Here is an 11,499-nt window from a genome sequence, read left to right on the forward strand (position 1 = left end):
AAATGTGCAGCAAACAGCCAGCGTGACATACCGTATCCCACAATGCAATGTGCTCGACTTCAGCTTTCATTTCCAGTGTGACAAAAATCCACAATCTTCTTTTTGACTCATTCACAAAATGAGCAAAACCATAAGGAAAGACACTTAGGTTTGGCTGCCAAAGTGTTCTGAGTTGTTGCTATGTGGTTTCTAACTGTCTCATGTCAAACAGCCCAACAACCTAAGTGTCTTAACAATGTTTGAATAAGAGACAGTGTTATTTTAACATCACTGAGATATTTTTCAGTTTTCATTCATATTTTGAATTTGTATTTTTTCCCGTTTTCATTTTCATTTTAGTTAAAGTTTTAGCAATTTTGTTGTTTTTGCCATTTTTATTTAATTTTTAATATGTCTATAGTTTTTATTCATTTTCATTTCAGTTTTAGTTATTTTAGTGCATCAAATTAAATTAAATGAAAATGTGAAAAGTTGCCTTCGCAACTACATGAAATTTTTTTTAATTTTTTTTATTTTAGTTCATATTTATGAAAATTTTATGGTTTTAATTTTAGTTAATATAACACTAATAAGATAAAGAATATTAAATAAGAAACACACATCATCTTTGAAATTATTTCCTGTTTGTTAAATTCATGAATTTATTTTATTTTTCCCTTTTTATTTGTATTCGTATTAAATATGTGTATTTTCTACTATTTTTTTTCTGTCTCTTTCATTACTGATTTTATTTGGTTTTTAATTATTTGTTTAATTTGTTCAATTTTGCATGGATTTCTCACTGTACACAGCCGAGTTGCAGTTGCATCGATATATGCACGTACAGTTTTTGCTGCAATGTCAAGTACTAAAATTGCACTGAAATTAAATGGAGAGAGAGGGATGGATCTTGATGAAAAACTCTTTTATTTAATAATATAAATACCTGCAACAAGACTGATTAAAACTATCGTCTCACAGCAGCTTTAGTGCAGTGATCATGACAAAAACACCACGATATGCAGCCAAAGACAAGCAGGGCGAGCATATAAAGCGCTCACATTATAAATGGATTGTGTAAATGCCACAGTGTGTGTGTGTGTGTGTTACTGCTGTTTGAGGAAGAGCGCCGCTCCGCTCTGGATCCATGTGTCATGATCTCCAGCACACGGCAGCTGCACGCTTGTCACCACACGCTGACGCTCGGCGCTGCTGTACACAGGCAGAGAGATGCACTCGTCCAGAGAATAACTTCCCACGGCGCTCTGAAACACACACACACACACTCTATAACGCACAGCCTTCACTAGAAACATCAGAGGAGAAAGTGTGTGTGTGTGTGTGTGTTACCTGCGGGATCCAGGCCATGTAACATGCAGGGACAGCAGACACACTGGGAGAGTCATGATGGCTCTCAGCCAGACGCTTTCCATCAAAAGCACAACCTTCCAACTGCAAGCCGCCAACCTACAGACAGAGAGAGTTCAGTTAACACGGACCGGCAGAGTTCAGTTCAATCCTGTTAAACATGAGCTTCTGTACCTTCACTTGTAGTTTAGCTTCAGTAATCTGACCCCTCCAGGACGTGACAAACTTCAGACTGTCCATAGAGCAGCTCATCAACCTAACAGAAAGACATAAAGACCACATCAAAACAAAGCATTTCATCCCCCCCCCCGAAGTTCACTTATGATAGCTGTAATTTTATTTTTTAATAATCATTTTCACGATATGATTTCTGCAATGCACAAAACACTGGTGGAATCGCAGAATCGGGATCTAAAAATGGAATTTACCGTATAGCATTTAACAAATTTTCGATGAATTAATCAAAATTAGGGCTGTAAAATTAATTCAGTTCAAACAGCGATGTGGACTAGCATCAGTCATTATTAAACCACATAAATGTACTTCTCAAAGTAATAATAATAGTAATATTATTAATGCTGCTACTACTAATAATAACAACTGATTTTATGAAAAATAATTGAAATATATTACTATTGTATAATAAAATGTACTTCTCAAAGTAATAATTGAAATAACAACAACAACATTGATTTTATGGAAATGATATGACATGAAATATATTAGTATTGTGTAGTAAAATGAAATTCTCTAAGTAGTAATAATAACAATATAGATTAATATTTAATATTATTATATTATTATTACTATTAAATCAATAAATTTTTTACATCCAAGTTTTAATATATACAATTAAGTTTTATTTTCATTTAATTCATTTGAAATGTTTTCATTTGAAACTTTTTTTTTTAATTATTCAGTAGTTATGTTTTATAAATTCATGAGATCAGACCGTCTCTGTTTACTGACCAAAATGTAATCAAACCATTAAAATAGAATCCAGAAAAATGAAAACGAAAAACACAGAATTTAGGAAAAAAAATATTTTTCCCCCAAATTCCCCTTCAAACATTGAAATGTGTGGGAATTTAGGCTCTTTTTGTAAAGACTTCTTTATGTAAATGAGCTCATTTTAGTGCAGCAGGAGTATGTGATTTAGTTTAGTAGTTGTGAGTTTAGTTTAACAGGTGTGCAGGTGATGTAAGTTACCTCAAGGTTTCAGTTTAGCAGGTGTTTGTTACATAAGAAACTATAAGTTCAGTTTAGTAGGTGTATGAGAAATAAATCAACTCGAGTTTATCAGCTGTACTGTATGTGACCTGAGGAAACTTGTGTGACCCCAAGTTTGGTTTAGCAGGTGTTTATTCTGTAAATGACCTTTTATCACGTTTATTTTAGTATGTGTAGGTGACGACTCCAGTCCATCAATTCATTATTTAACTTAACTTTAAACCATTGTTTCTGGCTAAAATATGAGTCCATAATCCATAATAACACTTCCTCCAGTAAAAAAGTCCATCTCCTGTTGTCTCTCACATCAAAATTCACCCCATATTTGTTTAGAGCTGTTTTGGCTTGTAAACGGTGCTTGATCTGTGCAGATTTCTCTCCTGATTCAGACAAGACCACTTTTACACTGGAGGAAGTGTTATTATGGACTCGTAAATTATAGTTAAAAACATCTTAATGCTGGATTAGTTTCAGCTTTTGTCTTCTCCAAATCTGGTGAAGAAACAAACTCAAGAGTACATTTCAGCATATTTTCATTCTGGGTGAACTATTTCTTTAAATTTAGTTTAGTAGGCAGTGTTATTTTAGTATCAAGATAGTATTATTTCATTAATATTTTGAATTGTAATATTTTTTGTTTTCATTTTAATTTTAAGGTTTTTGCAGTTCTGTTGTTGTAGTTTTGTCATTTTTATTAGTTTTTTTTTAATGTCTACATAGTTAATTTTTATTTCTGTTTCAGCTTTAGTTATTTTAGTACATGAAGTTAAACTAAATGAAAATGAGAAAAAAATATTTCAGTTAAACTTAATTTCATTTTTTTTTTTTATAGTTTTAGTTAAGTATAATAACCCGGGCATAAGTCTCCTCAGTTCACTTCAGAAACGTGTGTTTCTCAGGTGTGTGTTCAGTTCATCACCTGGCGGTCTCCTGTCTCAGTGCGTTCAGGAAAGTGTCCGGGTGGAAGAGCTCCGACAGATCCAGCATCTCCGACAGCAGTCCACCCCTCTCTGCCCTCTCCACCCATCCCTGCGCACACACACACACACACACACACACAGAGCAGTGATTGGTCGTGGAGATCAGTGTGTGTGATGACTGAAGTGATTGGAGTGCTGCTGGTGTCTGTTGTACAGTAACAATCGCCGTTTCCTTCTCAAATCTCTCCCTGCACCTGCTGCTTCTCCTCACAGGACTTCACGCTTCAGAACGGCAGAGATTCACATGCTGCGTCTTTCTAAGAACGTCAGCAGACAGTTTCTGTATGCGTCCGTCTTTATATGTTTAGCAGTAGCACATTTAAGACATCAACATACGCTCTGCGTGTTTTTGTGCAACTGTTGCAGTAATAAAACTCAGTATTGATGAACAATAAAAACTAATTTTGTGCTTAGAATGAACAGAACATTATCATCTGTTTGTGTGAAAATTAATATATACTTCTGTAAGTTTGGGGTCGCTGAGATATTTTAATGTTTTTTAAACATTTCAGTTTTTTGAAGTCTCTTCTGTTTACCAAGGCTGCATTTATTTTAGCAAAAATATAGTAAAAACAGTAATTTTGTGAAATATTATTACAATTTCAAATAGCTGTTTTTTATGTGAATATATTGTAAAGTGTAATTTATTTCTGTGATGCGCAGCTGTATTTTCAGCATCATTACTCCAGTCTTCAGTCACATGATCTTCAGAAATCATTCTAATATGCTGATTTGCTGCTCGAGAAACATTTCTGATTATTATCAATGTTGAAAACAGTTGTGCTGCCCAATATTTTTGTGGAAACTGTGATACATTTTATTTTTCAGGATTCTTTGATGAATAGAAAGTTCAAAAGAACTTAGTTTATTTGAAATAGAAATCTTCTGTAACATTATAAATATCTTTACTGACACCTTTGATCAATTTAATGCATCTTTGATGAAAAACATTCATTTTTGTTTAAAAAAAAAACTTTTAAAAACAGTAGTGTAGTGTATGAATTGGCCTTTATATAACATATTATTAAGCTGTAATATTATAAATAAAATAAAATAAATAATTAATTAAAAATAATTATTAAATAAACAAACAGTTTACATTTATTAATTTAATAATACTAATAGCGAACAATCTGCATCTAAAATTACAATTAATTTCTGTTACTTCCAGCCGAATTAACTCAGAAACACATAACAGATTCTATTATATTTCATCCAAGTGGATGCTGCACACTGGTGGTGGTTGAGGAGAGACCCCCCCACATGATTGTAAAGCGCTTTGGGTGTACAGCAATACACAATAAAGCGCTATATAAATGCATCATTCATTCATTCATTCATTCAAGGTCACTTCAGCAAGATCTGTGTTCAGGAACTAGCAGAACACTTTCCCACACAAACACGCTCGATTTCCTGTTTATTGGAGTCGGTGCGTTTCTGCAGGTGTGTGTTGTGCTCAGATCTGTTCGTCGGCTCACATTTACAGATTTCACAGATCTCTGTAAACAGCTGCTGCTGTGGAAATTCGACTCACTGGAGCAGGTGTGCGTCATAACAGCGCTGACGGATAAGATACAATTATCTGTTAGAGGAGCCGTCCTGAGGTCGATTACAGTCCATCTCGGGGTGAGTTTCGGCACGCGGACCTCGATGACCTTCATTTTGGTCAGTCTGTACGTTCGCAAACCTGTTTCATAAGCATTTTAGGGGCCAAATTTGACCCTTAAGGCCCACAGCAGTCAGTTTCTTGGAACAAAAAACAATCATAATTTAGTTTTCAGGATCATTTCGGACCCTTAAAATGCTGTTTTTGCTACTGCAAGACTTTCAGACTTGTTCTGGATGGACTGTGGAGGAAGTCTGAACTCAGAATTGCTATAATAGTGTAAAGCTCTGACACTCTTTCACCTAAATTCTCCCGCTCGAGAACACTCAACCTTCATCCTTCATTAGTTTACAAGGCTGTTTGGTTCAGTTCAGTGCCTGAGGGAGCAGCTCAAATCACCATCACCATCATCATCCCAGCTGAAGAAACACATTCATCATGAGGAGTGTTTCTGTGGGATCGCTCCGCAGGACTGCTTACAGTCAAACTGACTCACATCAGCAGCGGTGGACGGATCGGACACGAGTGACAGGTGTTTTGTGGACACTGTGGCTCATTTCCAGCTCACACACACACTGTGGCTCTCGTCTCAGACTCGGCCTGCGAGTGAACCTCATGAAAACATGTCCAGCTCACATTTCACCACACAATCTAAAGAAACTAGATATATATTCTGCATAAAGAATATGCAGCCTATTTTTTTTTACCAAGAGTTTCAGTCGTTTTTTTTAATAATAATTCTCATTCACATATTCATAATTGATGTAATAAAGTTAACTTTCTACTATATTATAGTAAAACAATAAAAAAAATTGAAAGAAATAACTACAAATACAATCATGATGTATATATTTTTATTTAAATACTACTTCTATTATTAATAATATATAACACTAATAATTATAATTATTATCATTTTAAATGATTTAAAAATTTAATTATTGCTGTTATGGTATAAAAACAACAATAAGATCAGACTGTTATTGTTTTAAATGTATAAAATTACAATATTATATTTTAATATTACTGCTGTAATGCAATAATAATAATAATAATAATTATTATTATTATTATGTTGTTGTAATTGTATAAAAAATATATTTTATAATTATTCTTAATAATAAATATAATAATAATAATAATTATAATAATAATTAGAGGTCAACCGATTTATCGGTTTTGCCGATTAATCGACACCAAGAGTTGATTGCTGTAACTATCGGTTATCGGCAAAACCCCATGCCGATAGTTTTCCCATCCGTTGCTGGAGCGGCTGAGTAGTTTTTGTTTGTTTTGACACGTGACACTGAGCACTGCACAGAGCAGGACACTTCAGATGCGGATTTAAAACATCGACAATGAAATGGAGCGTATACAGAATAGGCTACTATAGTGCATGTTTTCATATCATTATAAAGTAATTAATTTGTTGACTAGATGCTGCATTAGTGGAGAAAGTGAAATAGTATGTTTGCCATGAAGGCTGAGAGGACGCAAACCTCAAGCGGTTAACAGTGTGACCAAAACACACCCAAGTCCGACCCAAATGTTTAATGTCACGACTGTTACCATCTATTAGTGTCAGTTTATATCCAGCTGGTCACGTTAATGCATTTGTAAGCCAGCGAAGATGCAGATTTAAAGCTGTGATGTGAGAAAAATGTGTTCATTCAGTGACAGAAATCCTGCCGCGCTGCAGAGCGCCACTCATTACATTATATTTGTCCCAAATCGTTGTTAATGTGCATAACGACTTCATCCTAGGCTGTAAAATTGTGTATTGTGCATTTTTCAGCAAAACGTTTGTCTTTCTGTGGCTCTAATAAAGTCTGTATGCTTCATATGGAGAGCTATAATATAGATCGCGTTTGGGTTTATATGAAATGCTTTCACTTCACAATACTGTATGATTCCATTTGTAACATTAACTGAGGTTAATGAAGATGTATTTGAAGTGATAATAAAAAAAATACATTTTTAAATTTTAAAGTTGCATCTGTTAACATTAGTTGATGAACTATGAACTAACATTAATGATCAATGTATAATTAATATTTAATATGAATATTTTTATTCCATATGAAAAGTATGCTTCTGTACTTTGGTGAGTGTGTGTGTGTGTGTGTGTGTGTGTGTGTAATAAAGTTCAGCACTATTTTAGTTTCCATACAGTATTCATTTTAAAAACTATCGGTTGATTAATAAGTTATCGGCCAGTGCGGTTTAACCTAGCCATCGGTATCGGTAAAGTCCACTATCAGTCGACCTCTAATAATAATAATAATAATTGTAATAAAAACACATTATTGTTATTGTTTTAAATTTATAAAAATACAGAATCATATTTTAATATTACTGCTGCTATGTAGTAGCAGTAATAATAATAATAATAATAATAAAAACAACAACAACAATAATAATAATATTTCAGCAATAAAAAAATATTAATGAGAATTCTGAGGTGAAAATGTGAAATGAAAATATTGTCAAAATGCAACAAACACAAATCTTAACCGTTCTGCTGCAGGCTTTAATTTTTGGTGCGAAATATATTTTATTTTTTCAGCCCCACATCAGAACGCAATAAATGTTACCCAGACATGTTTTTGAGACTCTCATGTGCATAGAAAGATTGTCTCTCTGAAAGTCACGCTCCCACAGTTCTCTATACACACGTCAGCAGATGACAAACACAAAACACACCTGCTAACATTTACTGCTTTAGTGTTTACAGTAGGCTGGGGTTTCAGGAGCACTAATGTCTAAACAAACAGATTCTCATAATCACACATACACACACCATCACAATATTACATGATGTCAGTCATGTAATTAATGTACATGATAATACACACGCTGCTGTTTGTGTGTGTTCAGCTGTAATGAACTCTCCCTCAGGTGATGCTGGTGCGCTCATGTATTATTCATGAGTCCCTGTCTGACGACTTTAATATTCACGCAACGTAGCTCCTCCTCCTTCCTGCACTCAAGGTCTATCTATCTATCTATCTGTGTGTGTGTCTATCTTTCTATCTAAAGCACTAACTTTATTTATGTTGATTTTAAGTAATTTTCCTAGTGAATAAATATATTAAAAATAAATATGAAAAAACATAAAATGTTGAATGAATATATATATATATATATATATATATATATATAATTAAATATAAAAAAAAGTTGGTAGGTGGGTTTTGGCATGACAAATTATATGTACACTAAATATAAAATCACAATAAATATATATTTAATGTTTATATAATTTGTCATGCCCAAAAACACTACATTTATTTATTTATATCTATTTTACTGTTTCATCTTCAAGAGAATGATAGTCTATAATATGATATATAATACGTAATATATAATGATATATATCATATACAATGATATATATATTATATACATATGACATATATTTATTTATTTGACAACAGTAACACCCAGTTAATGTGGCTTTATTGCAGTAACAATACAATAAAGTCAATAACCTACCATTGTCAATTTTTGTATGGCTACATGAATGCTTCACAGAAAAGTTGTTCAATCACCAAACTGCATTGTGGAATATGGGCATTGGAGCGCTGAGACCCCATGTTATCAGAAACGGTACGTCACGAGCTTCGCAGAGCTGGAATTTATGGCAGGGCTGCTATTCAGAAAGCGCTTTTATCCGAAGCCAAAGCACAAAAGAGAGTAAAGCGCATAAAAGCACAGAAGAACCCTCATATGATCAGATGAGTCACTGCGGCCTACATTCCGATGGCTTTACGCTCGGAAAACAACGAGAGATGCCTCGACACACGCAGCGGCGTCTGCTGGCAGCTGTTGAGCCTGACGGGAGACCTGTGGCGGTGCGGGTAAACGTCTCCAGAGACTCATTAGGTCAGATGATCGCTCTGCGTGGCCCTATTACAGCAGGAAAACATGCGAGCGATTTATAAAGCCAGGTGCATCCTGAACAAACACGGCTCCTTCGTGGCATTCCTGCATTCTAGGATCATAACGCTCCCACAGACACGGCTAAACAAACTGGAGAACACCTGGAGGAGGTCAAACACATTCCACGACCTCTGGATCAACAGCAGGAGTTTGTTTACCTGAATCGCAAGCGCTCGGGACACGACGGCTCGCAAATACTGCATCGGGTCTTCAGGGCCTTCCCATTTATTCTGCCAACTCAACGGACACTGAGAGAGAGAGAGAGAAAGTCAGCTCTGATTACATCGCCTGCATCCTGAAAACAATTATCTGCTGATTTGCAAAAAAGGCCTAATATTGCATAATTTTATGATGCGGAGCTAAAAATGTCAATAAAACTTTCCATCAGAGTTTTTTTTCCCACAAAATAAGTGGGAAAATATATATGTATCAGCTTTAATGCACTTATCAATAAGCAGTGCACATATTTTTATTTACTCAAAATTACTAAAAATGAAATAAAATTAATAGAAAGTAAAAAGAAACAAGGGGAAAAAAGTAATACAAAATAATACAAACACAACATAATTACTTAAAACATTTTTATACTTTATATTTCATTTTAATTTCAATTTTTTTTCTCACTAATCAGTACGATTTTGCAACATCTTTTTTTTCCCTTTAATACAATAAAATGCTGTTTCATACGTGTGTATTTTCCCACAAGATGATCCAGCATTGTTATCGTTAACTAAAATGAAAACCAAAAATATAAAAATAACATCTGCGTTAATTAAAATAAAATAAAGCATAAAAATTGACTAAAATAAAAATAGTCTGAAACTGAAATAAAATTAATAAAAAACAAATAAACAAAAAAAGACAAGAACAAACAACAAAATTACTAACATATATATATATATATATGTATATTTCACTAATCAGTAGAATATTGAGCCATCTTTTTTTTATCTGGCTCATGTTTGCATTTTCTTCTGTCACTGGTCATAATTCTAACCTTAAAATCAGAATTATGCATAAAATAATGTCATGCATGTGAACATGGTCTGAGAATTGGACAAACTTCAGCATCACAAAATTAGTAAAACACAAGGATTTCATTCAGCAAATATATGGTGTAATTTAGCCCAGCATATCATACTGTATTGCTTCATTAATCAAGCAGGTGCCGGCGTTCACTCTCACCTCTTGGTTCAGGAGTGCAGTGGCCAGTTTGTGTACGTCAGCGGTCAGGAGGGACGTGCCTCTGATGGCCTTACTGAGCGAGGCCAGCGATTGGTGAATGCTGTGGACCAATCGCACCGCATTAAACTGCTCCAGCTGGACGAATGAGAGAATGGGAGAGCCGACGCCCTCGCTGGGCGGAGCCACCTTCTGATGGATCAATGAGGAACCCTGAAAAAGAGGCAAAAGCCAATCAGAGCGCGGCAGGAATCAATAACCAATCAAAATCTAGACTCAGCATAAAGGACACGCCTACGGACTGTTTAATGCATATTGCACACGAAACAGCTGGTGGAAACTGACTGTTGCATATCAAATTGGCAAAAGTCTGTCTACCCGGAGATAAAATTGTGTTTACGAGTTCACAGGATGCTACAACATTTGAGTGGCACATTTCAGCTCTGCTTGTTTTATGAATCTGTCACGATAGGCTGTTATTGAAGGATGAGCGGTTAAAAACAAGACTGAACTGACAGAAAACTCACAGAAAAGTGCTGTAATGCAATGCGAAGAGGCTTTTACACAGACATCTTTCAGTACAGGTACAGTAGCAAAAAAACAGCCCATTTATACACTATTATAGTATTTATTTATATTTTGAGTTATTTTCACTCTTAATTTTTTTTTGTAAATTTATGTGCTTTTGTCATTGTTATTAGTTTTTTATATTTCTATTTTGCTTTAATATATTTTTTATTTCTATTTTAGTTTTAGTAATTTTAGTACTTCAATGTAGGGCTGGACGATATGGCCAAAATGTATATCACGATATATTTCTTAATTTCGGTCGATACGATATAATTCCGATATCGATATGAACACTATTAAAAAAAGCCTCGTAAAAACTGCCAAAAACACTCATAACAGATGTCTGTGCATACAAACTTATGAAAAATTAATTTGCCAAGTCTATGACACCTCATATAAAACAATATAATATTTTAGAGAAAAAAAACAGCACAAATAAATTCATGTTCACCTTTTATTTGTATTTAGCCTTCATACAAACAAGAAATGTGAAATCACTGTCATATAATCGTCTCAGACTCACCTAATTAATATTAATATCTTTAACTTCAAACTATAGGCTAACATACACTACCAGTCAAAAGTTTTTGAACAGTAAGATTTTTATTGTTTTTAAAGAAGTCTCTTCTGCTCACCAAGCCT

The 11,499-nt window shown here is 34.2% G+C and overlaps 1 protein-coding gene across 1 annotated transcript in view; it reads right to left on the reverse strand.

The window, feature by feature from the left end:
* Positions 1-906: 906 nt before the first annotated feature.
* dync2h1 (dynein cytoplasmic 2 heavy chain 1) overlaps positions 907-11,499 on the reverse strand; it is a 96,262-nt gene continuing 85,669 nt past the window's right edge. Inside the window, 6 exon segments of the mRNA XM_016535131.1 lie at positions 907-1,244; positions 1,330-1,446; positions 1,522-1,603; positions 3,497-3,606; positions 9,264-9,353; positions 10,291-10,500. Of these exon segments, the coding sequence (XP_016390617.1) occupies positions 1,086-1,244; positions 1,330-1,446; positions 1,522-1,603; positions 3,497-3,606; positions 9,264-9,353; positions 10,291-10,500 (768 nt within the window). The 3' untranslated portion in view covers positions 907-1,085.

The sequence above is a fragment of the Sinocyclocheilus rhinocerous genome, unplaced genomic scaffold (genome assembly GCF_001515625.1).
Source record: "Sinocyclocheilus rhinocerous isolate Xijiao unplaced genomic scaffold, SAMN03320098_v1.1 scaffold215, whole genome shotgun sequence".
Taxonomy (NCBI): domain Eukaryota; kingdom Metazoa; phylum Chordata; class Actinopteri; order Cypriniformes; family Cyprinidae; genus Sinocyclocheilus; species Sinocyclocheilus rhinocerous.